The sequence below is a fragment of the Porites lutea genome, chromosome 8 (genome assembly GCF_958299795.1).
Source record: "Porites lutea chromosome 8, jaPorLute2.1, whole genome shotgun sequence".
Classification (NCBI taxonomy): domain Eukaryota; kingdom Metazoa; phylum Cnidaria; class Anthozoa; order Scleractinia; family Poritidae; genus Porites; species Porites lutea.
Genome location: NC_133208.1, coordinates 25,821,230 through 25,847,501, shown reverse-complemented (window position 1 = coordinate 25,847,501; position 26,272 = coordinate 25,821,230). Strand labels below are relative to the sequence as shown.

Genomic DNA, 26,272 nt, shown 5'->3' with positions numbered 1-26,272 from the left:
AAGTAGAGTGAATTCGTCAATTTAATAAAATCTCCCTTTTTCGGTTACAGTCAAAACATATTTATTGATTCATTGACAAAATGTTAGCTTTCTAGTTTTTACATGGACGTTCTATAGTTGGCTTTTTTTGAAATTTAGGTTTTTCCGTGGGGGTCTGCGTCCGGGCCTATTATGGAGTACCTCCCGGTGTCTCGAGTGGGTCCCGTGGTGTTCCGGACCAAAGACGCCCCCTTCTACCGCTCAACCGTGATAATGACCATTCAATAATTTTCTGTTCCATTTAGCATTTTATGCCTCAGCGAATCTCTCCTTTTGTTAAAGTTATGAGCTTCTGCTAAACTTTTTAGAGTCCTCAACTGTTCAGTATGGAATAATATTCACCAGGCCTGGGGTTGTTCAAACGTTGGATAGCACTATCCAAAGGATAAATCACTATCCAGTGGAAAAATATTGGAGAAAACAATTGCGCTATCCGGTGGACAGAGATTTAACCAGTGGATAGCGCTATCCACCTTTTAAACAACTAGGGCCTGACCCGCAGTTACCAATTCAGCATTTCTCTTTCAACTTACCGTACTGGTCTCTCCTCACCCATGTATGGCTCCTGCCCCAAAACTTTAATCAATCGTTTCTGAAGTGCGATTACTCCCACATCAGATGATCCTTGCGTATTATCGACCGAGAAGAAAGAGCGAATCACGTGACAAACGAAGTCCTTCCCAACTATCTCCCCCCGAATCTGCGATTCAATCTCCTCGATATTCTGATGTGGTTTATCCGCATGTGTTCCCACAATGAATACTGGAGGGCGAACATAGGACAGGTTTTCCCCTTCATTCACTTCTGGTTGTTGTAATAAATGCATATTACTGATGGAAACTAGCCACGATAATAAATGTTCCATATTCGTTTCCTTGTTTGGATTAGTGAGATGAAGTTTCAAAGTTCCTTGTCGGAAACATGGCTGAGCAGTTTCCTTTAATCCTTTGCTGAGATCATACACCAACATATAAACTGCTCGTGTCGATAAAAAAACTGGGTACGACGCATAGTAAAGATGTTGACCAGCGAAGTCCCAGAGATCAAGGGTGATGTCATGTTCAATTGATGTGGCATCACTCTGAAGATTTAAACCTTTCAGAAGTTGAACAAGATGATCTGTAAATTCCTTCGGAGGCAAAGTAGGGTTGATATTTAATTCAGTTGGGATGCCCGTTTTTGCATCTTTTTTGTCTTTGCCGGATGTGCCCTAAAAAATGTTTTAAAACGTTTAATAAACTGGGTAACAAGCAACTTTTTCAAATGCATTAAAATATGTATGTTGGAGAGTTATGCAACCGACGGTCTTTTCATTCAATGTAGGTCTTCCAGAAGAAAAGGACCTTACATACACGACTGATTTCAACATTGATATCTGCACGGTGGGACAACCCGTACCGTAACTGTATTCTCATGCGCACTTTTTCCTGATAGAAGCAATCGTTTTTACGAGAGTTAGGGCCTCTTTACATGGAGGTGGGGGACCCCAGGTAGGTGAGCTGACTCGCTTAGGTGGGGTAACCCGCCTCTCCATATAATCTCTCATTTTAATTGATCACGTTTACCTGATAGGTGGGGTGACCCGCCGCATGTTACCTCACCTATCTACAAAATTGTGAGATTTTGACAAGGTTTTGAATAACGTTTTGTGGCGTCCTCAAGGAAGTTTGCTTTGTATTTTTTGGTTTCTTTGTTGTTGTTTTGACCACTTTATCGGCGTGTTCGATTATTTAGTGGGCTGGTCCATGCTTTCGTGTTATCATGGAGTTCATGGACAGCGGCGAAGAGCTTTTTCTGACACAAAATTGTTTTTCGCAAGAAGTATTAGAACCTAATTTTAGCATGGGAAGGAAAGACAGACCCACGGAAAACTTCAGCAGAGCGTAGAATGATTAGCTAATGATTGTTATTGTTGACGATGAAGAACTTGAAAAGAGGAAGGTATCTCGAATACCGCAAAATACACGAATAAACACATCGCGGGCAGTCCGTGTCTGGTCTGAATGGGCGGAGGAACGCAATGATTTGATCCAAGTCATTGGAGACAGTGAGACAGTTCCCCAATCCTGAGATTTTTAATATCACTGACAGAGACGAACTTAATTATTGGCTCAGCAAATTCGTCGTCGAAGTTTAAGAGCGACGGTCAGGAAAAATCGAGCAAAATCTTAAGTTCGTGGCAAGAGTTGAAAAATCAATTTCTTTCATTTTTTGTTCATAGTTAGCTTTTAGGTAGATAAGAAACCTAAACTAGATTGTTCCTGCCAAAAGCCTTTTATATGTGAGAAAAATTATAGGATCCGTTTTCGATGTCGGAGTCTCAGACTGCCGTAGTTTTTAACCTGAAATTCGCTGACATTAACTTTCCTCGCGTTCGCAAACGAAGCCGCATGGAGAAATTTGGACACTTTCCATGAGCAGAAAAATTCTTTTTCTTCCACTAGAAGATACTTTCAGGGCTATAGCGAAGCTCGTCGTACTGAAATAATTGAAAAATGAGGGATAGGTTTTCAGGATAACAAAAACTTAAGTTCGTTACTCATTTTCGACAGCAATATTTAACATGTGGTATAACTCCAAATTTTCTTCATGTTATTAAAATCACACATTTAGACATTCATTTAAAACATACCTGGGAATTGGCTTGGGTTATTGAAGGAAATATCTGTAAGGCACCATCGAAGTTCAGGAATTTTCATGGTAGGCCGGCGGTAATTGTGTACATAAGCTATCCTTCCAAATAACTAATAGCAAATTGATACCTGAGGGACATTTTATGCAAGTTGAACGAGAACGAGTTAGATAACCATGAAAATCACAATTAAAGTGGAGGAGCACTAAGGAAAGAGAGGCAGGTGGAAAGCTATTAAAGTCAGTGACAATACCAGGGAAATAATAAAAAGCTTCGAGACCACAGGTAACCCAGGCTCTGTGATAGTACCACTGTACGGTTCCAGTAAAATTACATTGTTTGTATGGGGTAAAAATATCATCCTAAAATTTCTAGGAAATACTAAATAAAGATCAATAAAACTTACTCTGCAGTTAATTGTTGTTGTCCTTATTGCTCCAACGAAGTTTCGTGATAATTTGCAGTAATTCGTTTTAATTCACTCTATCTACAATAATAATATACAAGGTAGGAAACACGAGGTGCCATTTTCGCCGATATGCTCTCATTCAACACAACTTTTTCAAAGAAATTCGAACTCCAACGGAAAATAAACATGCTAGGATCGTAGAAATAGGATAGCAGCAGATATAGAAACCAATGAAACTTTCCCAGATAGAGAAACGAATCCCACAGACTTTGACAAACTCGAAGAATATAATACAAACAGACCGAGAATACGCTCGCCGAAGCAGCCGGGCCAGATCAACGCGCGGCCAAGAAAATGAGGCCTGGGCACTGTACAAAAAAAAATCATCCCGGGAGTCCTGAGGTGACCTTTCTGGGCACCGATACATCATTTGCCCAAAGCCACCCTACTCTGCTGAAAAAATACTTAGTAGAAGGCGATTGTTCTTCCTAGCCAACACTATTTGCCAGAGCAAACCCCGCACACGCGCCTAAATTTAAATTGCTAAAAAAAAATTAATATAATCAGGAGAGTCTGCGGTGTTACAAGGCGCCCCATTTCTTTTACTAAGGAATGCAAATAACAGTAATGAAACTAATGAAATAACAACGCGAAATACTTGCAAGGCGGGCTAAAAACAAGGTTGAACAAAAGGTAGATGATGACTGAGATACTGTTGCTGTGAACTCTCCAGCGAAACTATCGTAAATAGACGGTGAAGCTTACAAACTAATGTCAAAAATTATACAGAAAATTGCGACAGAATATGAATTGCGATACACTCTTTTTTTTTATATAAGAATGTTGTTTTTCCGGCCCAGGCTGAATATTCTTATTTTTCCGCCGATTTTAGGCTGAAAATATTCTTGTATTATTCTTAAATTATACCTTATGACATTTCCGTTTCAGACTTTATTGGGGTATATGAATATATATTACATGTACCGTTCATCGAACTGTCATTAGAGTCGAACATTTTGCTGTAGCTAGTGCAGGTTTTTTCGTTTTGTTGGCCAGTTTCGCCGTTCAGAGAAAGGAATAATTTTATACGGTTAAGTGAAAATCATAAAATTGTATTGTATTTACAGACGTTTCAACACACAAAATTATATCTCTCCTTTTCAAAATCTCAGCCTTAGCTTTATTCTTAAAATATTCTTAATATTTCGCAAATTTCAGCCTCGATATTCTTATAAAATATATTCTTATATAAAAAAAGAGTGTATAACTGAGACGAATGTGAAAGGCACGTGCACCAGTAAACAAAGAACTAGCGCGATTAACATATTTAGCGATTAATGCGGCAGTAACACGCCGACTTCTTGTCAATACAAGTGAACGCTCTATCGGTTAAATATGTGAATCATCGTGATACACCTCTCTTTGAATTTGGTCCTGTTGTACAAATGCCTCGGTAAGAGCCAAAATTCACTTATATCTTTTGCTCGTTTTAAGTTTTGCAAATCCTCCTCCGTTGTTCTTTCCTTTGCCCTTATAACCTTGCCGTATCGATGTTTGATAAACTTTCTGAGGACCAGCGCCAGGCGCTGAATATAGTTCTAGAGGTACATAATCTCTTTATAACAGGCCAGGGTGGTACGGCTAGGAAGAACAATTGCCTTCTACTAAGTATTTTTTCAGCAGGGTAGGGTGGCTTTGGGCAAATGATGTATCGGTGCCCAGAAAGGTCACCTCAGGACTCCCGGGATGAATTTTTTTTGTACAGTGCCCAGGCCTCATTTTCTTGGCCGCGCGTTGATCTGGCTCGGCTGTTTCGGCGAGCGTATTCTCAGTCTGTTTGGATTATATTCTTCGAGTTTGTCAAAGTCTGTGGGATTCGTTTCTCTATCTGGGAAAGTTTCATTGGTTTCTATATCTGCTGCTATCCTATTTCTACGATCCTAGCATGTTTATTTTCCGTTGGAGTTCGAATTTCTTTGAAAAAGTTGTGTTGAATGAGAGCATGTCGGCGAAAATGGCACTGAGATAGAGTGAATTTAAACAAATTACTGCAAATTATCACGAAACTTCGTTGGAGCAATAAGGACAACAACAATTAACTGCAGAGTAAGTTTTATTGATCTTTATTTAGTATTTCCTAGAAATTTTAGGATGATATTTTTACCCCATACAAACACTGTAATTTAACTGGAACCGTACAGTGGTATTATCACAGAGCCTGGGTTACCTGTGTCGAGACTAGAAGGCTTAGCCTCGGCGCCAATAAGGAACAAACTGTGTCTTAACGAGGGTTTACTGAAGGCCGAACGAGAACCGCATGGAATTACAAAGATGATCCACGGGCGCATGCGCGCGCTAGATACCGCTGAAAGTAACGCAATAACAACGTAGTGGCGTGATTGCCTCCTCCTTCTTTCCTACCCTAACTAAGAAATAAAACATGAACAATAGGCTGAACTGATACGAGCACTAGACTAAAACCGCATAGGATAACAACGGCTAAAAGTAATGAAAGAGCTAGAATAAATATGAAACTGAATGTAACGGTGGGGTGTATTCCCCCTTATGATAAGGTACGAGTGAGCTAATAAAATACGCAGTTCATGGTAAAGACCGTAGTTACGGCTAGAGAGTACACGGCAGAGTTATTAGTCAAAGTCCCAGTCCTTATTGTGCCAAAATGGGGCTTTCCGCGAGCGGTCAGATTTCCTAGTGGGGATAACAGCAGCAGGCGGCGGCTGTGCATCATCAGTAAAAGAGGGGTCCAGGGGAGCTTGTGGAGGACTCCGAGAAGGCATAATGACTTCAGGAATTGGGGGGTGTTCCTGGGCGGGTAGCTGAGAATGAGCTGGAGACACTGAGTGGTGTACCGGAACAGTATAGGTATCCACTGGTGGAGAAGCAAGCACTGTAGGGGGTCTTAGTGAAGGGACGACGGGAACAGGATCATCGTCAGAGTCAGAAGCAGTGGATTCGGTCTGGCCACGGATGGGTCCTTGTGGAGTCTGAGCTAGGACAGTTGGGGTGACAGGGTAGCAGTCACACATAGGAATGGTGTAGACCTTACTGCGGAACTGTGAACTGGTAAACTTGCGGAGCTGACAGAAAAGGTCTTTATCGATGCCGATCACAAGATACTTGTCGCGGGCTTTCAGTTTGTCTTTGTCACCTTTGATGAAAACAAGGTCACCAACAAGGACAGTGGGGATGGAGGCTTTGGTAAAGCCATGGGCCTTGGACTTAGCACTCGGCATGTGATTCTGCTGGCGGGAAAAGTTTTGACTGAGGATAATCTGGCGGTCGACAATTGGAAGCTGCGCACCAGTGAGCTGGTCGCGTTGCGTCCACAACTCAAGAGCTGAGAGGCCATCACGGCGGATGCGGGAGTTCATATTGGCCGTTGCTAAGGACAGCGTAGTTTGAGAGACGGGGCCTTCCTCAGGAGACAAGTTGAGGATCTCCAAGCCTAGCTCTTCGATTGCGCGCTCAGCCACAGGATTCTTGTTAGGGTTTTTGGGCCTACCAACCTCCAGGGTGATCCCATAAGAGAGGAGTACTCTGTCTTTGGCAAGGGCGGAGAAGCCAGGGGCAGGATCAACGCGGACGATCACCCCTCCGTCGCGAAGGGAACGGAGCTGAGAGCAGAGCATGATGATGGCATTGCGGAGGTCTTCGAGTTTTTCACTCGCGATGAAGGAAGACACGGTGTACGAAGACACTGTTTCCCTTAGAACCATGATCAGTTGACGATGACGCTTAGCGACATCAGCTGCAAATGATACGCCAATGGTAGGAGGAGCATCGGCAGAAGACTGCGGGTGCAGGTGTTTAGGGATAGTCTTCAGAGATTGACAGGTGTGACAGCAGGAAGAGACAGTCTCAATTGCTTTGTCAAGGTCCAGAGCAAAGAAGTACCTGCTAAAAAGGCGCTTGGTTTGGTACTTGGAAGGATGACTGAAACGGATGTGAAGGGCTGTCAGGAGTCCATCAAGAACAGTGCGAGGGACAACAATGCGATCGCGAGGGGGCTGGAAAGGCGGGTGGTCTTTGACAACGAGAAGACCATCAGTGGCGATGACGACGTCCTGAAGATAGCGTTTGACATCAATTATTTTGGTAGCCTTCTTTGAAGGTCGGGTACCTTGACTGAGGTGAGAATGGGTTCGCCGGAGGTGAGGGCATTTTAGCTGGGTAGCTTGCCATGCGGCGCGGCTGGTGAAGGGCATTCGAACAGAACCCTCTAGGACTTCGCTCACGGAGATGCTGCGCACAACAGAATCTTCCAACTCCGCAATAAAGCGACAAATCTGACAGCTGGAGTCCAAGCATTCTCTTGGGTGTCTGCTGGCGAAGTCTGAGGGGAGGTTTTCAACACCTGCAATGTGGCGCACATGGACAGAATAGCGGCTGACTGTAGACAGGAAGGTGGTAACTCTGGAGCTGGCTGAGAACTCTCCTCTCCTAAGCTTATCGTAGGCTTGGACACAAGGCCTACTGTCCGTCAGAACTTCGGTTGTATGGGATGACTGGATAATGTAAGGGGCGAAGTGCTTGATGGAGGAAGCTATGGCCAGAGCTTCGATCTCACACGGTAGCCAGGTCACTTGATGCTTTCGCAGTTTCGCGCTGAAAAAACCAGCCAACAGCAGTTTACCGTTCCGGTGGGTGTAGAGTGTGGCTGCGATGCCTCTATTCTTCACAGAACCGTCTGTCACGATCCACAAAGCGTCGCGGGGTTGGGGGATTGTGATGGTCTTGTGGTTTTCCAAGGCATGTTGGGCGGACTTGAAAGACAGGAGTAACTCATCGGACCACACTAGTCTTTCTCGAGATTCCTTTCCAGCGGTGGCCTGATCCAAGGGGTCCAGCAATTCAGCGAACTTAGGGAGTACTCGGCTGAGCACCTTGTATGCACCAACGAAAGATCGTAGGCCTTGAACAGTAGTAGGAGGGTCAACAGAGGATAATGCGGCTAACTTGTGGGGGCTAGCCTGTAGGGTGCCATTAGACCATACCCAACCCAACACGGTGGCCTTTCTGGGACAGATGAGTGTTTTGGGCGCGGAGAGACGAAGATTGTTGCGTTGAAGCAAGGAAAGAACGCGCCGCCAATTATGAAGGACATCTGTAGGGTTGCTCCCACCAACGTACAGGTCATCAGCAATTTTGGCAACACAACCCTCTTGAATTAGGTCACCCAGAACTCGAGACATTAGCTCCTCGAGGCATGTTTCCGACCCAGGCATGCCCATAGCAGAGCGGGTATACACACGGATGCCTTTAAAGGGTGTGGCTACCCCACAGTACTTCATGGAAGAGTGAGCCAGTGGAATTTGATAGAACGACTTTAACAAGTCCGAGATAACTATATACTCCCACTTCCCAATTTCACGCAGTACACCATCGACGTTAGGCATTAGAGAAGGCTGGGGCTTGCTATACTGGGCAACTTCGCCGAAGGATGTCACAAGTCTGCTACCCCCATTGGGTTTCTTAACAAGGAAGGAGGTATTCAAGTACTCAACGTGTACGTTCACCTGTTCAGGTCTGGCAAACACACCAGCCACTTCGAGCTCGTCAAATTTGGCTTGCAATTCCTCAAGGGTGCTTCTGTTGTACTGTGGGAGTCTGCCTTTACGCTGAGGGGGGAGTGTGGGACCAATGTTGACAACAGCTTCAATGGTACCGCTAGCGCCGTTATATTTCGAGATAGTGGGGTTGAAAACATCATCAAACTCCAGATTCAGTGCTCTGAACTTGTCGCGAATGTCCTCGTCTAAGCAGCCATCGGGGTCAAGGATCACATTAGTGGAGAAGGGCTGGCAGCAGGTAGGGGCAGTAGTGGCTGTAGAGGTAGGGGCAGATGTGGTGTCTATGCTGTCAACAGGTATAACATGCCTTACATGACACAGCTGCTCGCCGGTCCGAAGAAGTATAGGAGAGTCAGTCGTATTGGTTATGCGTACAGCGTGGTCCACAGAGAGGACTTGTTGAGGTGGGGGCCATGCTCCTTCTGCCTTGAGGGGGGTGTTGGATGGACAGTCTAGTCGGGGTTCAAGGGCCCATAACGTATCTGGGTCAGAATCACAAGGGGTGTCAAGTTGAACGTATTCTCCTGGCAGTATAACTGTGCGTTGCGGGTTGCGTAGGAGAAAGGACTGGGTGCGTCGCACAGCTGGTTGAGTAGTGTGTTTGGAAGCAGTACCATAGTGGATTACGTCAGACCCGCAGATTACAATTTGGCGCCTGGCAGGACGGATGCCGATGTCGTTTCGGGCCAGGAAGGGGTTTCCCGCTAAAATGTCAACATCGAGTTGGCGAACAACTAGGGCGTCTAGTTCAAATGCTTGCTGTCCACGAGTGAGAGTGCAATGCACTTCACCCACCACATCCATAGGGGTAACTCCATCGGCTTGGCGGGCCATCTGAGAAGCTGGGGTAACAGGTAGGCCATATAACTTAGCGGCCGAGGCACGAACCATGTTAGACGTGGCGCCAGTATCAAGGGTGAGCTGCACGGGGTGCTCGTGGTAAAAGGTGTTGAGAACAGGTGATTGAATGATGCTGACACGGAGTGCAGTAGGTGCAGTAGGTACATCACTGTGCTCAGGCGGGAGGGCATGATCGCAACTATCATCATAAGGGCCACAGTCGCCGGTCGCAAACTCATCAGGATCGTCGTTTATAAGACGTGAGCGGGCCAATGGTCTCCTGTCACGATCAGGCAGGTAACGGCACTCCATTAGATCATGGGTGTTGTGAGGGCGTCCAACGGTTTTGCAGAGAATACAAGATACAAATGGACGGCGGCGTGGTTGGCCCTGTCCGCCATTAGAGGTGCGTCTGGGGTTGACATTGCTAATACGCATGGCTTTGGTGTCCTCTATGGAGCGTAGTTCATCAAGGAGGGAATTAAGTGCTTGTGAGATCTCTGGCTTGAGTGAGGCAAGGGTCTTGTTACGCAACTCAGAACCATACTTCTGCTTTACCAGTAATGGTAGGCCAGGGTGGATCAGCTGCAGCCACAGAACTACTATAGTGTTCTCGAGCGATGGGGAAAGATCTTCATCTGCGGTCACCTGCTCACCGTGGTGGGTTAAGCCACCATTAACTGCAAGGAGGTTGTCTTCGAAGAAGGCCATGAGGCGTTGGAATAAGTCCTCTGGTCGCTCAGCAGTTTGAAGGCTGATGCTTGCAAGGTCGAGGAAATGGGCTCCGGAGGACTGGAACCCAAAATGCTGGCGAATTTTCTGCCAAATGTCATTCAGAGAGGTAGAGTGCTTTACTATGGAGTTCCTGGAGATCACGGGGCAAAAATTGGCAATCTGTCCGAGCAGAAGATCCAGGTGGGCATTTTTCTGAGCGGCAGTAAGTCGTTGTGCCTCAGGTATAGACGTGCCATCATTCGTAAGGCCTCTTCGAGGGTTGGCGGCGGTTTGTTTTTGCCACGTGGCCTCTAAAAATGGGACAAAGTTCTTGTCTAGGGATAAGATGTAGACTAAGTTTTGCCTCCAACTTTCGTACGAGGTGATGGTCTCGTTTTTCGTAAGCTACCATTGTTTAGGCGCCCTGGGAGCGGCGGCCATGTTGGTTTTCCTACACGAGCGGTTACGGCGAATTCACGTTGATTTGTTGATCTTCGCACTTCGTGAAAATAAGGGTCACAGGTTCCAGACGACCACACTTGTGTTAGGGTCCACCGTACGTGGGTAAAAGCCGCTGCCACCACGCCAATAAGGAACAAACTGTGTCTTAACGAGGGTTTACTGAAGACCGAACGAGAACCGCATGGAATTACAAAGATGATCCACGGGCGCATGCGCGCGCTAGATACCGCTGAAAGTAACGCAATAACAACGTAGTGGCGCGGAACGTGTTCTTGGAGGCGAAAGGTGATAATTCGCGCGCGAGAGAGAAAAGAAGAAAAACCAATCTGTTCAAGCAGACTCTCAAGGTCATGTTTCACATTATCAAGAGCTTATGAGTCGTGTTTCGCCTGTCGGACGCTAATTTCTAACTGAATCGATCGTTGTTTCGGTCAGCATTTGTGAAATAGCGTACACAGTCTCTCAAGAGACAATCCACGGATTCCAACAAATCCGTTGTCGGGGAGGCAACAACCACCACTACTGTAAGGGCAATGAATAAGAACCAAATCTTGCTCGAAATTAACGCGGCCATTGCGGCCATGCTTGATTCAAACTGAAGTTACTTTTCAGCCCCATCGTACATGAAGGGGTTTTTTTGCTGACGGTATAATTCGGTGCATCTTATACGACGACCTTCTGTGACCCCACATACCACGTGCTTGTTTTATGCGCGTTTGTAAGAAAATGGTCATATTCTTGGGAATAAAACGCAAGTATACGTGACAAAAAACGCACGTATATCGTGTAGCAGGAATGATTGCAAGTATACGTGGGAAAAAACCGCACGTATATCGTGTCATAATTACGCGGGATGACGTCGTCAGCCAGCGTTAAAAATTCGGTAGCGCATTCCTTTCGTCGTCTTGGGAGTCAAAAATTGCCTTGTTTTTTTAACTTTCCCGTATCCCGAGCCCGTCCCGGAAAAATTGTGTGATTTTTATTGGCTGCAACTTCGAATCACGTGTAAGTCAGGTTGGATTGCACAAGCAGAAAACAAAGAAGGGAAAAGTAAGATTACAGCGTAGCTCTAGGAGGACGACGAGTGAAGGCTGTGCACTAGATCTAACGGCGCACGGTAAGACTTGGCCTCCGGCGACTGAAAATATCGTCTAGGTGGCCCAGCCGGGCGACTTGCTGGTGTTGGTTTCTTTTTTATGTTGATTTACAGTCAAACAGCTAAGAATGTCTAGAATTTATTACTTGCGAAATCGTAGCTCGCTCGGTGGCTTCACGGCTTAAAAAGAACGCTCAGCTCGCTACGAAACTCTTGAAGTCGACTTTTAAGTAGCAATAAGTAGCATGTCTATCAAAAAGCTTTAAGAAAATGTTGTTAAATCGGGCAGCAGGCACGCGTTGTATTGATGTTCAAAGGTCGTTTCACGTGAATTCACATGTAACATAATCCTTGACTATGAACGTGACAAGCTGCACAGTGATAGTAACATTGAAATTTTGCCTTCAAAATTAGGATGATTCATCAGTTAGTTTTTCTAAACAAATTGTTACTTTTGCTCTGACAGGCGTAAAGTACGGTAGGCGACGCAAAACAATAGTTTTTTTTTTTTTTGGAAAAATCGCTGAATAAGCACGGGAGTCGGTCTTTTCTGTTAGTTAAATATTTTTACTGCTGTGTCTGCGAAGCTAAAACATAACTAAGATTGTTATTCCAGTAAAATACGATGTATAAAAAAGAAAAGAGACGACTATTATTGTGATTGTTCTAGAATCGGGTATAAAGGGGGTATAAATCTATAAAATCCCGCATTGTCTTTCGTGTCGTGACAAGGCATTACGTATCACGTACTAAAAATAAGGGACTTGTCAGAAATTAGCAGGGGGGGAGGGGGGGGTGGAAACAGAGGGAGGGTCACAACTTTTTGAGACTCCGAAAAGGGAGGGGTCATGAAAAATCTGCCGTTAAAAAGGGGAGGGTCATGCAAATATATGCCCATGATCATGTAGAGGTTCACCCACAGAAAAAAAAAGGAAGTTCTTTATTTGATTAAAAAAAAGAAAAAAAAAGAAGAATGGAACATTATGGATATAGACTGTGAAGTACTATGGCAAGAATTAAACAAACATCTATTTTTCATTTATAACAATGCCATAGAGTCTTATTGCATTTTTATCCTGCATTTTTATTATGAATAATGTTATTAATGTTATTAGAGTTTCGGCTATCCTTTTCATCACTGTCTTCCGCATTACCATCAATGCTGGTGTGAGCATCTTGATCATCATCATTTATGTCATGAGCATTGATACAATCACTTTCATCATCATGATACAATCACTTTCATCATCATCATGATTTTCATTTAAGTTGAAGCGTAGATATTGCTTGATAATTTCCTGTGATTCATTGGTGAACAATCCCTTCTCAAAGGCATATTGGATATATGGCCTTTATGTTTTGAGGAGCCCACTTATTCCTTCATAATGAAGAGATAATGGACCAATAGGCTCTGTAACATCATGCCACTCTTGCTGAGGTGCAATGGTTTCAATAACTCTTTTGCAGTTTACTTCCATTCTTTTTGTCCTAGCTTTTTTTGCTTTCGTTTTATTTTGCTTTTGTTTCCTTTTTTTTTTCTTGTTGGCTTGGAATACTTTAAGAGCACCTGGAACATTTAAGAGCCTGGAACATTTTTCTTTCAATTCTGTAAGGTGGGGAGGGTCATGATATTTTAGGCTAAGCTCAAGGGGAGGGTTAGCAAATTTCACGTCCATTGCAGGGATGGGTCACCTAATTTCCGAACCCAAATTTAAAATTCCCACCCCCCTTCCCCCCCCTGCTAATTTCTGACAAGTCCCTAAATACGCGAAAGCTAACCGAATCCACATTTGCCCTGAACATTTCACCGATAATATAGAAAGAAAATACTTCCGTTTATGCGCGTAAACGACGACTTTACAACAAGATGATCTATTTAAAAGAGAGAATAGTTTTGGGGCGGCCCGGGGGGGGAGGGGCACTTCCTTATAAGAGGCTAATGGTGAGAAATGCCGGTGGATGGGGTCGCATTTTCACGACTGGATTGACTATAATGGGGTTGCATTTTCAAAAGAGTTACTAGAATGGGGCCGCACATTTTCGGATTTTTGGGGTAAGAGAGTTGTTCATATTTATGGTTAGCAAACGTACCAGGATATTTGTGCTGTAGGTGAAAAGTAAAGTGCTCTTCATTCTGACAATTTATCAAAAAATGGGTCAATTCATTTTTTGATGACCTATTTAAAGGATTGATAAGGTAGATAAATAAATAGAAAGTGACTAAGTTGGGATCGCAAAAATTACATATTTGCCCAAGAGTGAATAATATGGGGTCTAGGGGCTCTGAGAGGCCAGCGGCACATACGCAGCAAAAATTACCCCACGTAACCCCCCGGGAGGGGCACCGCGGTTTCGTTGAAATCATAACAGTTTTCCTGGAAAGCACCACGGGATCTCAGTCAATCTTAATAAGCAAATTTTCTTTTCAACCTAAATCAAAATGATTAGTAAAAAGAATAGTGCCCTTATTTTTTACCCCAATTTTCTTTTTTATAAAAAATACATAAACAGACCAGAATCTTACTTTTCCATTTAAAAAACATGAAATATTCGGTGGCGTTGCCCATGTTTCTCATGGCACGAAAAGTTACTTTCATATGAAAACATGCGAGTTTTTTTTTTCGCACGCTCAGGAGGTCAAAGGGATGTGATTTTTCATGAAAAAAAATTCACAAAATTCTGCTTGACTTGTTAAGAAAATAATTTGTTTAGTTTTTAATAATTAACTAACAGCTCATTGATTTATTAATTTGGGCGACCAACTTGGAGGCCCGGGCACCCCAGCTAAAAATGCTTGGGGAGCCCAAAGGGCTCTCTGAAATCTTCCCTAGAGCACAGCCTTGCAGCCCTGTAGTTATTGGAAGTATGATACATTACATGTTATTGTTGAATGTGGAAGTGCCTTTTTTGAGGACATTAGTAAAGGAATGCAAATTTTAGTGAACTATCCCATACTCTTAACATATATGGTGGTAATATTGATGTAAGTTTTGTTTTGAGTAGCAAAGGAACCCTTGTGTGTAACTCATCTTCTAGTGTATTAGTCCTTAACAGAACATCTCCGTCTCTCCTGCACACATTTGTTGCATGCACTACTCAATTTTCCATTGCCGTTCAACATAACGGTAATTCTTTCTTACACCAACACATCCCGCGTAAACGCCTTCGGGCGTCTTCTTGTTTTGAAACAAATGGTCGACCATAAATTTTAGCCATTTTGAAACAGTGAACTCTACCAGCCGGCGACTCTGCGTGACAATCTGTTCCGTGACTGCACGTGACATAACGTACGTTCGAAGAGACGGAGCGGTCAAAATGACAGTCACGGATCACGGCGTGCGTAGTAACACAACGCAATTCTTGAAGGAGTAACATTTTCGATGACGACAGTACGACCGGTATTTTGAAAAAGAAAAAATCAAACGCGCTAGCATTCTGGTACTCACTTTTTATCGAAAAATAGGGACCTTAACAATGGTAATTCGCTAAGGATGACGGAACAGGAAGATATTTCGTCTTGTTACATTACAATGGAGGAAACTTGGAGCCGTTAAATAAGTTATTTTGGTCACGATTTACTATATTTACCGGACTTCGATGCTTTCGTTTGGAGGCTGACTTAAAGAACCCAAGCCAATTCTCAGGTATGCTTTAGTTGAATGTCTAAATGTGTGAATAAACGAGGACTGGGAAAATTTGGAGTTATACGACATGAAGAATAATGCCGCAGAAAACAACTACTAAATTAAAGTTTTTGTCACCGTTAAAACCTGTTCTTCGTTTTTGAATTATGTTAGTTCAACGAGTCTTGATATTGCTTTGAAAGTATCTTCTAGTGAAAGAAGAAGAGTTGTTCTGTTGATGGAAAGTGTCCAAATTTCCCCTTGCAGCTTTATTTGCGAATGCGAGGAGAGTTGATGTTGGCAAATTTCGGTTTGAAAATACGGCCATTTTGAGACTCCGACAACGAAAACTGATATTCTTACTTTTCTCGAAAATAAAAGACTTTTTGCGAGAACAACTTACATCAGATTACTTATCTACCTAAAAGCTGTGTATGGGCAAGAAACGAAGGAAATCGATTTTTCAACTCTTGCCACTCGATGGTCGATATTTCCTGACCGTCGCTCTTAAATTGTTGGTCTAAAGGAGGAATTTTATGTCGTCAGAAACAGCAAAGTTGCATTGCAATTAATTGCAACGAGAACTATTATGAGAATTTATTTCCATTATCGTTTTCGCTTTTGGGTTTGTTTGTATAAAATCCCTCAGTCGAGGGATTTATCTGTATAAATCCCTCAAACGAGGGATTTATACAGAGAAATCCCTAATTAATAGTTATGAATTCAATTCATCAGCCCCACTCTTCCCTGCTAGGTCATCAAGAGATTTGTACGTTAAATAAAAGTTGTTGAATAACAAACGAAAAGGTGTGAATCATGAAATAAGCTATTCTAGTGACTTGAGACTTCAACTGAGACGCCTTGAGATCAGATTTACAACCCGACGTACTGCGTGAAGTCATCATCTCAGTTTAAATCCTCAAAAACTGAAAGCCTTACAGTACGCTGTGAGAGCTTGAAAGAGAAATGCTCTATTGTTACACCTGTTCCAGTCTCGTCTTTGGACCTTCAAAATCAGCTGTGACCTTAAACCTAAAACAAAACGCCGTTAAAAGCTAGTCGAGCCTTTTTCAGGTCACCACCGAACAAAAAGAACCAAAACTACCCGGAACGTTGTTAACCAGTCGAGCACCACGCTGGCTTTGGTTCGTCAAGCACAATCACAACTTCCAACGTTCTTACACGCACAGAAGGCAAAAAGCGACACCGCCTCCTCATCCTTCGCTTCCTCTCCTTCCCGCATTTTCCCTTTCCTTCCCCGTCTTTTTCCCTTTGCTGGGAATTGACAAGGCTTCATTTCGGTAGAAAAAGTTTCCGTAAGATCCCCCAGGATCGTGAAAGTAAAGGGCGATTTTCATTGGAATTCAACGGTCAACTGTATTGCGTGTTGCTGTTGTTGTTGTGTTTCTCTTGCCCATTTGACTGAAACGTGCTTGTTCGAGTATGATTTGAAAGATTTCTTTCTCCTGCACAAGTTAGGTACCACAGTTGTCTATGACCGTTAAAACGGATGACGTCACAAGTGGTATGAGGTCCAACCAGGTGGCTACGGGCGCTTCATGTGTGAACGGTTTAAAAGCAAACAGAAAGTTGTCTCAGGTAGGCGAGTGTTTTTTTCTAGCAGAGCGTTAATACCCTGAAGCTAGGGCGCCTGTTTCGCCCTTATGTACTGACGTGTTAGACGAACGTCTTGATAAAAGGAAGCCTTATAACTTAGTTAAACCTTCCCCAGAACAGGAGAAACAAGTTCTCCTGTCTAGAAAATCGCATAAAAACAAAAACTGGATCTGCAAAAGCACCAAAATTTCCTTCTTTCCTCCTGCCCTTTCTAAAGACTTATCTCAGTGAAGTTATTTTCCTATAGATTCTGGAAAGGTTAGTGAAATGTAAAACTGAAACCCAACTTATCTGAATCTTTACATTATTAGTAAGGCTACAACCAAACTGACCTGATTCATTTGTGTGTTTACCACTGCTTGCTTTAACACCTGAGGTTCTCCAGGAGCGTCAAAACCAAACTACAAGGTTAGTAAATATAATAAATCAAAACAAAAGTACTTTTATAACTGTATATTTGCTTTTTTATTTACACATATAAAAGATGCAATAATAATCCAGAAGGGCTTTGATGATTCCCGTGCTAGTCCACAGTAGCTAATTTGCACTTGCCAGCGAATTTTGATTATGTGGTATGTTAGCCTCCTCCGAAGGCTTCACAGTCCTGTTTCAGAGACCAAGCGTGAGAGTGGGGAGTGAACGGTGAGGGAACCGTTATAATAGGAGTTGCCTGCGGAGGAGGCTAGTGGTATGTTACGGTACGAGATATTCTATTTGCATGCTTTTATTGTTTGTTTGTTTCAATTTGGGTTTCTTTTCGATCACCTACCTGACCCATTTCTGTCTGTTTGTTTGTGTCTAGAACTCGATCCACCTTTGCTTCTTCTTCTTCTTTGTCCTTGTCCTCGTCATCTTCGTCTATATTGTTCTCCTCATAATTGTTTTCCTCACCTTCTTCTTTTTCGTCCTCATCTTTCTGGATATTTCTAGCCGCCATCTTTGCAAGTTTGGAAGCGAACTGAGACACACCTAGCTTTTCATCCGTGCGTTTCCAGTTCTTTACTTGATCGATATGGACTTCGAATTTGGATGGGTCAACTTCAATTCCGTCAGTACTATCTTCGTCAGGGTCAAATGGCAGACCTAAGAAGGATTTCTTCAAACTTGTCTTTCCCGAGCGATCTTGACCTATCAGCATAATTCGGGCTCGGTACACATTCACTTTTCCTGTCTTCAAAGCATTTTCATACGCAATCTGCGCTCTTGGTCCTCGTGCTATGATCTCGCTTGGAACTAAAACGATAAAATAATTTCAATACATTTTCAATCAAGGAGATAAAAAATTTCCATACTCCCTACGATTTTATCTGGATTCGTTTGGATGGGATGTCACAGTGACGTCATTGCGAGAAAAGGTTTAGCCAAATATAAAAGAAAGGAGGATAAAGCAGTGTTCAGAGATGTACTCTTGCCATCCCATTCGATTCAATATCGAATTTTCCCGAATCAATAATCTACAGATCTGCGAACAAAATGCCTGAAAGAACTATACAGCTCTCAAGGAAGGCAACTAAGTTAAATAAATAAATAGAAAAATATTTAGACAGAATATGGAAAGGGTGTTGAGCGGAATACGCAAATATCGTGCAAGGGAAAATGTCTCGAGAAGTCTACAGGAAACAACCTCTAATATTAGTATTAGTATAAGTGTTAGTGTTAGTATTAGTATTAGCCTGAGTATAGGTAATCACATGATTTCTCGTGCAATTTGGAATAAATAAGCACGAGTAAATTTTTCAAAGACCAACACTTTGGGGTCTTGAAAAATTTACAAGTGCTTATTTATTCCAAATTGCAAGTGAAAAATCATGTGATTTCTTATTAATAATATACACGAACACATAACTACAACAACAACAAAAAAATTAATTTTGACATCGCGCGCGTTTTTAGTTTATTCAACTGATTGGTTGAAACAGACCACTACCTTCGTCAAATTCAAACTTTTTCAAGACCAACGCTTTCAAAATCATCCAAGCTAAGAACTTGGAAATGTGCAAGGATTGATTTTATATGGTCACCAGCCTGTTAAAGATCGGTTTACAATAATCAGCAAAAGTAAGTGTTTTCAAATTCATCCTCGATTATGAGAGCTCAGCGTTTACAAGAAGCGTTTACAAGAAGTATACTGCCGTTTTGAAATCAGGAGAACGCTTCGAGCAGCCAAAGATGAAAGACACTTGCTAAGGTTTTTTAACGACTGTTCATCATTGTCTGTTTCTGAGACCCCATCATAGCTGGATTCATGGAGAAATTTTTTGAGATTTCAAACCCGAAAATGAAGGAAGCAATTTGTTTTCTTCCGACGCTGCCATCGATGGGTTGAGCGGAGCCACAGTTGTTGCGATGTCGGAAACTGCCAGTATTAATATACTAGTAATAGTTGACACCACAGCTGCCCCCGCTCTGTATATTGTCGGTCAATAGCATTCTTGCTCGTTGTGTAGCTCTTTGAAATAAACCGATTCATAATGAAGATTCTCATACATATTCCATACAATAGGTGAGATAAATACAGGAAACGCAAGGTTCCATGCGCAGTTTCAGGTCGATTTACACAGCTTTGATCAAAACCTTCTCAGTTTCGAGAATAGTTTATTCTAAACCATAAGAAAAGACTTAATTAGAAGTTAAATTTTTCGCTATTTCTCTTTCACTTTTTACATTCAGTTCATTTTATTTGCCGGAATGGAGGCTTTAGAAATTAAAAGGGACGTTTGATCAATTCACACTCGCGCATTCTAGTCTTATTTTAAACTTTATAGCAGTACTGTGAGCAGGGAATAAGTCAGCACAGAATTTGATTGTCGGCGAATTTCTGTAATCGTCCATCGTTGTGCTGGTGAGAAGCTAGCCGTTGTTCACTCGTCTTGCTTGTTTGGGGCTGAGTCTTATTCCGGTCAAAGAGAGAGAAAGACTGTCTGGCAAGGTTTCCAATGAAAGATTTGTGAACTCTGGCAAACTCTCCAAGTGTTCATATATACACACCTTATAACTTCTTCTGCGCTTAACGAGTGTCGTTAAAATTTTGGTCCATAACTTTCACTGAAACAACTGCTCCACAGAATGTCACTGATAACACGTAACGCAAAAGAGTGTCGAAGTATGACTGCACAATAAATGTCACAAAATCTACCTAAGAGGTCCCTTGGGGATGTTCCGTCTTTACGTCATCCTAACCATTTCGTACTTACGGGCGCAAACAATAGAAACGTCACCATTACCTACCGATTTCTCGCGGCCCCTGTTCAAGCAAATCGAGATTTTTTCTATATTGACTGTATGACTGTATATTTCAACTGTAAGTACTTTCCTTAATATACACGCGAGTTACTAGAGTGCCTCCTCGGGATTTCGCCTTCTGGGCGAAATCCCTGCAGGAGCAAATATTTGCTTTTTCTCAGCGCTGGGGTTTTCATTATTTCATTTGGCCTACTGCAAGAGTCATCGTAGCTCTTCTTCGTCGGCTTCATCGTAGTCGTTAGGGAAATTTATACCTCTGTGGCTTGGACATTGGTGATATGTTCTGAACTTACAATCTTTGCTTTCTTCACCTTCCTGACTGTTGTTTTTCTTGCACAACTATGATTCGTAAACTTTTTTCTCACTTTGTTTAAGGCTAGTACCAGCTGCGGATACTTTCATTATTTTAGTTATGGTATTTTCGCCCAATGGTTTAGTTTGGACCAGATGTTTAAATTTTCGGTTTCGTTTGCTCCTGAGGTAGGAAAAAACAGACCATCGCATGGATTTTTTAATAGAGGTCTTCGCTAAAAGACTCAAAGAGAGCAAATGGGACACCTTTCGCCTCCAACAAATAACGTGCGTGACTTGAAATCCCTGTTGTTATCATGGAAAACTTGTATCCTTGTTCATTTAAATGCCTGAAAAGTGTAACTGTCATGGTTTTCGTGTGGTTGCAACCGTTCATTTTCCTCGATTTTGTTGACGGTATCGTTTTCTCTTAGCAACGTATTTTCAATACATTTAGCCAGAAAGACCTACTTTTTACTGTGTTCGGGTTTTTGGAATATTTTGTTTAACTTTTCTATTGTTCTTTTGCGTACAAAATTAAATCCCGTCGTTGTCTGCTGAAAACCATCGCCATTTTCTTGAATTTTGTTGTTAAAACAGCTCTAATCTGATTGGTTCTTGTTGGTTTCTTTCGTCTTTTCAGACAATCAGAAACCATTTGTAATTTGCACTCGTGTTACAGAAGAACTGCACTCCTTTCTCAGCCAATCAGAATTGAGTAATTTTTTCGTGTATATTATTAAAGACATTAAAAACATTAGGCCCAGTCCACACTTATCCAAGCCTGCGAGAGCAGACGCCTTTTTCGGCTCTTTGAAAAAAGCATCTTTTTTCGTGGAATTAGTCTTCCGTCTACAGCTATAACTCATATCAGAATTAAACACTCACTAAAACGTAACTTTTATAATAACGCTTTCCGGAGAGGAAAGGTCGATTTCCCCGATCACTGGTGTGGAAGGATGAAAAAGGAAAACTATCGAAAACGAGACGTCACGGTATCTGATCTCGCGCAGCAGAACAAGAATGTTTCACTGCCACTTTTTTTTTTTAAAGTGTAGCATATCTAAGTCAATTTCTCTCTTTTTGGGTAAAATGTTCAAGCTTGTTATCCACAGGGCTCCTTTTATCGACGCGTTAAAAACGACTCGGAACAGCTAGAAATCCATGATAGCCGACCTACTACTAGCAGATGGCACTTGATGATGATGAAAAATGACTCAGCAGAGGTCGACAAGCAACGCCTCAGAGGTACCTTTGCACAAATGTACTTTGTACGTAACTTTTGGCTGCCGTTGCCGTCGTCAAGAGGTTCCACTGAATTTTAATTCAAACAGTATTTACTCTGTAATGACACTTCTGCTTTCTCCGACATAAGTATTGTCTTCAACTTCAGTTTCATCTTCAGGCTCTACTACAACCTCTTCTTTAGCGGCTTTCACAGGTAACACTGTCTCAACCACTTCTTTATCTTTGCTAGCTTTTGAAATTATTCCAGTTGCAGCAGTTTGTTCGAAGGAAGGCATACTCATTACTCCTTGCGGAACTTAAGATGCAATGATAAGATAAATTAGGATAAACCTGAACATGTCTGTATGTCTAGTACGTATACAGCATACCAGAAACCTTCAGCTTTTATGCCGACACAACAATTGTTCTGTTTCATTAAAATCGGAATTCGACATCAATGGAACAAATAGCCTGCGTGCCGGCAGACGTGTCCTATTTCCTTTGTTGTACGGGGAAAAGTAATGCAGCGTTCACACTTGGTGCCAAAGTGCAGTACTCGCTGGGCACTAATGTGAACTCTTTTCAAGCATTCCCACGCTAGAATTCGGGTACGGTGCCGGTATCCGGGTACAAGGTCTCTTTTGGTTTTTTTTTTTTTTTTTTTTTTTTTTGGCGGGGGGGGGGGGGGTTGATTTTTGTCCGCATTCGAGTATCCCCGTAACTTGAAATCCGCGGTGGGTGCCACAGAAGGAGTTGTTACATTCAAAATAACTGCATCTGCCCTTGACATTTGTACGTTACGTCAGCCCAAAATTAGAAGCGGCTTTCATATGATGTGAAGAATTATGCAGATTTCGGAGGCTGTTATCCACCTAAAATCCTCGTCGATCTGCAAACTTCTTCACATCATACTCACCCTCATTCAATAATCAAGGTCACCCAATGACTGTTTTCTGTAAAATATCTGTTCGGAGAAGCAAAAATTGCCTAAAATTTTCTATAGCTTAAGGAAGGGAAGGCTAAAACTTTCTAGATGACCACTCCATTCATTTACAATTTTCGAAGCGGCTTATCTAATAAATTCCCTACGATTTTGTAAAGTTTAATTTCGCGCATTTCACTCCCCAGGGTAAGCAATTTTTCGTAGAAAAAGGACACCTAAAATTTCCGGATTCGAAAATGAGATGGTCCATCACATTTCAAACCCAAGAGAAATTCTTACTTTCGTACAACTTAAAATTGCACCCAAAATTGTCGGGAAAATAATACTGAAGCCCCTGTAATTTCGAAAAGACTTAAGTTGCCCTAGGATGACCGAACTAACCTGCGTAGTAGGCTTCGAAAAAGGTAGGGGATAGGGAGGAATGGAAAAAGGGAAGGGGGATTGAGGAGAGTTGGTAAGGGGCTCCCTTCCCTTTTCCTCGCTTACGCGCTTTTCTCCCTCCCCCTCCCCTTTCTGCGCCTGCCACGCAGGCTAGACCGAACAGATTCAAATTCTGTAGCGCCGATTGCAATGCATTTCTAAAGATATAAAAGTACTCTGGATAGCCTAGAAAGTGTTTTCACTGTACATGTATGTGGAAGGAAACCGTCGTTGGGTGCCCCTGAGTAATTGCTAAATGGTCTATTCGAAGTAGTCTCTTTTGCTGGAAAACATATTACATCCTGCTAAGTTATCTGGGGACAGTTATTTGCGTAAATTAACCGCTAACCACACGAGGCCTGTTAAATCGTCATTCTACTCGATAACTGACTGTTGAAGTACAAACTGTTAATGGACTCTCGCATAATATCGCCCCAATGACATTAAAAGAAAGATACATTGTTTTTTAACCGTTTAAGTAAACGGGTAAACGGCGAAAAACAGTTGCACAAAAGAATTAACAATTTCTCAAATCTACATTTTCATTAGCCTGAATGTCAGACGATTCAAAACTTAGTTTTCTCTCTGTTGCTGAAAGGACAAAACGACTCGAAGTAATCCTCTGAAATTTGCTTGCCATGCAAAAAGCTATCGGGTAAAATATTTACATTGTTACAACTTTTGCTCATAAATGTCTCCTTTAGCCTTGTTAAAAAACATTTTCCCTTCCTCTCGTAAATGACAATGAACAAAGGTCATCAGTGGGCGGGGGGGGAGGGGCGTGTAGAAAAACTGATAACGTTTTTGTTGCGAGAAAGGATGGTATGTTCATATGAAGTAAAAATAATTTTAACTACATATATTTGTTTCAAAAATTCGGCCCAAACTTTTTCCCACTGATGCTCAGCGCAGGTTCTTGATAGCAGTCAAGCAAATGCCACAGTGAGTAGTTTCATCTGAAACTATTAACAACTAACTACACAAAGTATGAAGGAAGGTTTCGTTTGGTTATTTTCAATTTTGCTCGAGCCTTATTAAAAACAAAGATAAAAATAATGGCACTACTTAAATTGAAATATTTTCCATCTATAAATAATAAAAGTACCACAAATTTCTAAAGACTGTCTTATTGATGACAATTTCATTGAAAATTATTCTCACACCCACCTGTAATAACCGAACTGGTCATTCCCTTTTTGTTCATCTCTAGAACATGTATTGCATCCATAGATAAAGGATTACCACTCACATACAGCCTCAGCTCCTTTAAGTTACCAATCTCAGAAGGAAGTTCTGTAAGTTTGTTACCAAACAAATACAGAATCTCAAGCTGGTTCAGCTTCTGTATACTGGTAGGTAAACTAACCAACTGGTTGTCACTTACATATAGGCTTCTTAGCTCCTTTAAGTCACCAGTCTCAGAAGGCAGTTCCGTAAGTTTGTTACCAGACAAAAACAGCACCTTAAGCTGGTTCAGCTTCTGTATACTGGTGGGTAAACTAATTAGCTGGTTGTAACTCACAACCAGACTCCTCAGCTCCTCTAAGTCACCAATCTCAGAAGGAAGTTCTGTAAGTTTGTTACCAAACAAGTACAGACTCTCAAGCTGGTTCAGCTTCTGTATACTGGTAGGTAAACTAACCAACTGGTTGTCACTTACATATAGACTTCTTAGCTCCTTTAAGTCACCAGTCCCAGAAGGCAGTTCCGTAAGTTTGTTACAAGACAAAAACAACACCTTAAGTTGGTTCAGCTTCTGTATACTGGTAGGTAAACTAACCAACTGGTTGTTACTCACATCCAGCCTCCTCAGCTCCTTTAAGTCACCAATCTCAGAAGGAAGTTCTGTAAGTTTGTTACCAAACAAGTGCAGAATCTCAAGCTGGTTCAGCTTCTGTATACTGGTAGGTAAACTAACCAACTGGTTGTCACTTACATATAGGCTTCTTAGCTCCTTTAAGTCACCAGTCTCAGAAGGCAGTTCCGTAAGTTTGTTACAAGACAAAAACAGCACCTTAAGCTGGTTCAGCTTCTGTATACTGGTGGGTAAACTAATTAGCTGGTTGTAACTCACAACCAGCCTCCTCAGCTCCTTTAAGTCACCAATCTCAGAAGGAAGCTCTGTAAGTATGTTACCAGACAAGTGCAGCTCCTCAAGCTGGTTCAGCTTCTGTATACTAGTAGGTAACAAACCCAAATGGTTGTGCCTCGCATCCAGCCTTCTTAGCTCCTTTAAGTCACCAATCTCAGAAGGCAGTTCTGTAAGTTTGTTATTATTCAAGTACAACCTCCTAAGCTGGTTCAGCTTCTGTATACTGGTAGGTAAACTAACCAACTGGTTAGAACTCACATCCAGGCTCCTCAGCTTCTTTAAGTCAACAATCTCAGAAGGAAGTTCTGTAAGTTTGTTACCAGACAAGTGCAGCTCCTCAAGCTGGTTCAGCTTCTGTATACTGATAGGTAAACTAACCAACTGGTTGTGACTTACATCCAGCCTCCTCAGCTCCTTCAAATCACCAATTTCAGCAGGTAGTTCTGTGAGTCTGTTGCTATACAAGTGGAGTCTGACAAGATTTTTTAGCTTGTTAATACTTGTTGGTAATTCAGTCAGGTTATTGTTATCCAGTTTGAGTTTCTCCACTTCAGTCAGTTCAGTGACTGCATCAGGTATCCTGGAGAGTCCTTTTCCACTTAGATCCAAACTAACGTCTCCACCTCTAACTTCAACATAGGCTATTAATTTTGCACTGGAATAATCCTCCATGTTTCAAATTATTAAATAAAAGTATTGTTGTCCTTTCTTTGTAATCTAAAATGAAAATAATAAAAGTAGTAATTAGAAAACAAACGTTATTTATTGATCTGACCCCTGACAGTGTATCTTAGGTGAACTTTAAAGACCAAAAAGAAAAAAAATCTTAAGTATCTTAGGTGAACTTTAAAGACCAAAAAGAAAAAAAATCTTAAGTTTCAGAAAGTGTGTAAACATGTAAATTAAACATCTTTGCAAGACAACGTTATTCATTATTATCAATTATTTTAGTCAAAATATATTTCTCCGTTTGTGATTGGCTTGAGTCCCCTGGCCAACTCCTCACAACCAGCTGGCATTGACCAAGGGCCTA

At 42.1% G+C, this 26,272-nt stretch overlaps 1 protein-coding gene across 1 annotated transcript; it reads right to left on the bottom strand.

The window, feature by feature from the left end:
* Nucleotides 1–746: 746 nt before the first annotated feature.
* Nucleotides 747–25,911, bottom strand: LOC140945417 (uncharacterized). The gene is made up of 6 exons (XM_073394444.1): nucleotides 25,084–25,911; nucleotides 24,315–24,978; nucleotides 17,793–18,256; nucleotides 17,356–17,424; nucleotides 871–1,249; nucleotides 747–763 (listed from the first exon to the last, which is right to left on the bottom strand). Exons 1-6 carry the CDS (start codon nucleotides 25,909–25,911, stop codon nucleotides 747–749), a joined length of 2,421 nt encoding a protein of 806 aa, XP_073250545.1.
* Between the last annotated feature and the right edge of the window lie 361 nt (nucleotides 25,912–26,272).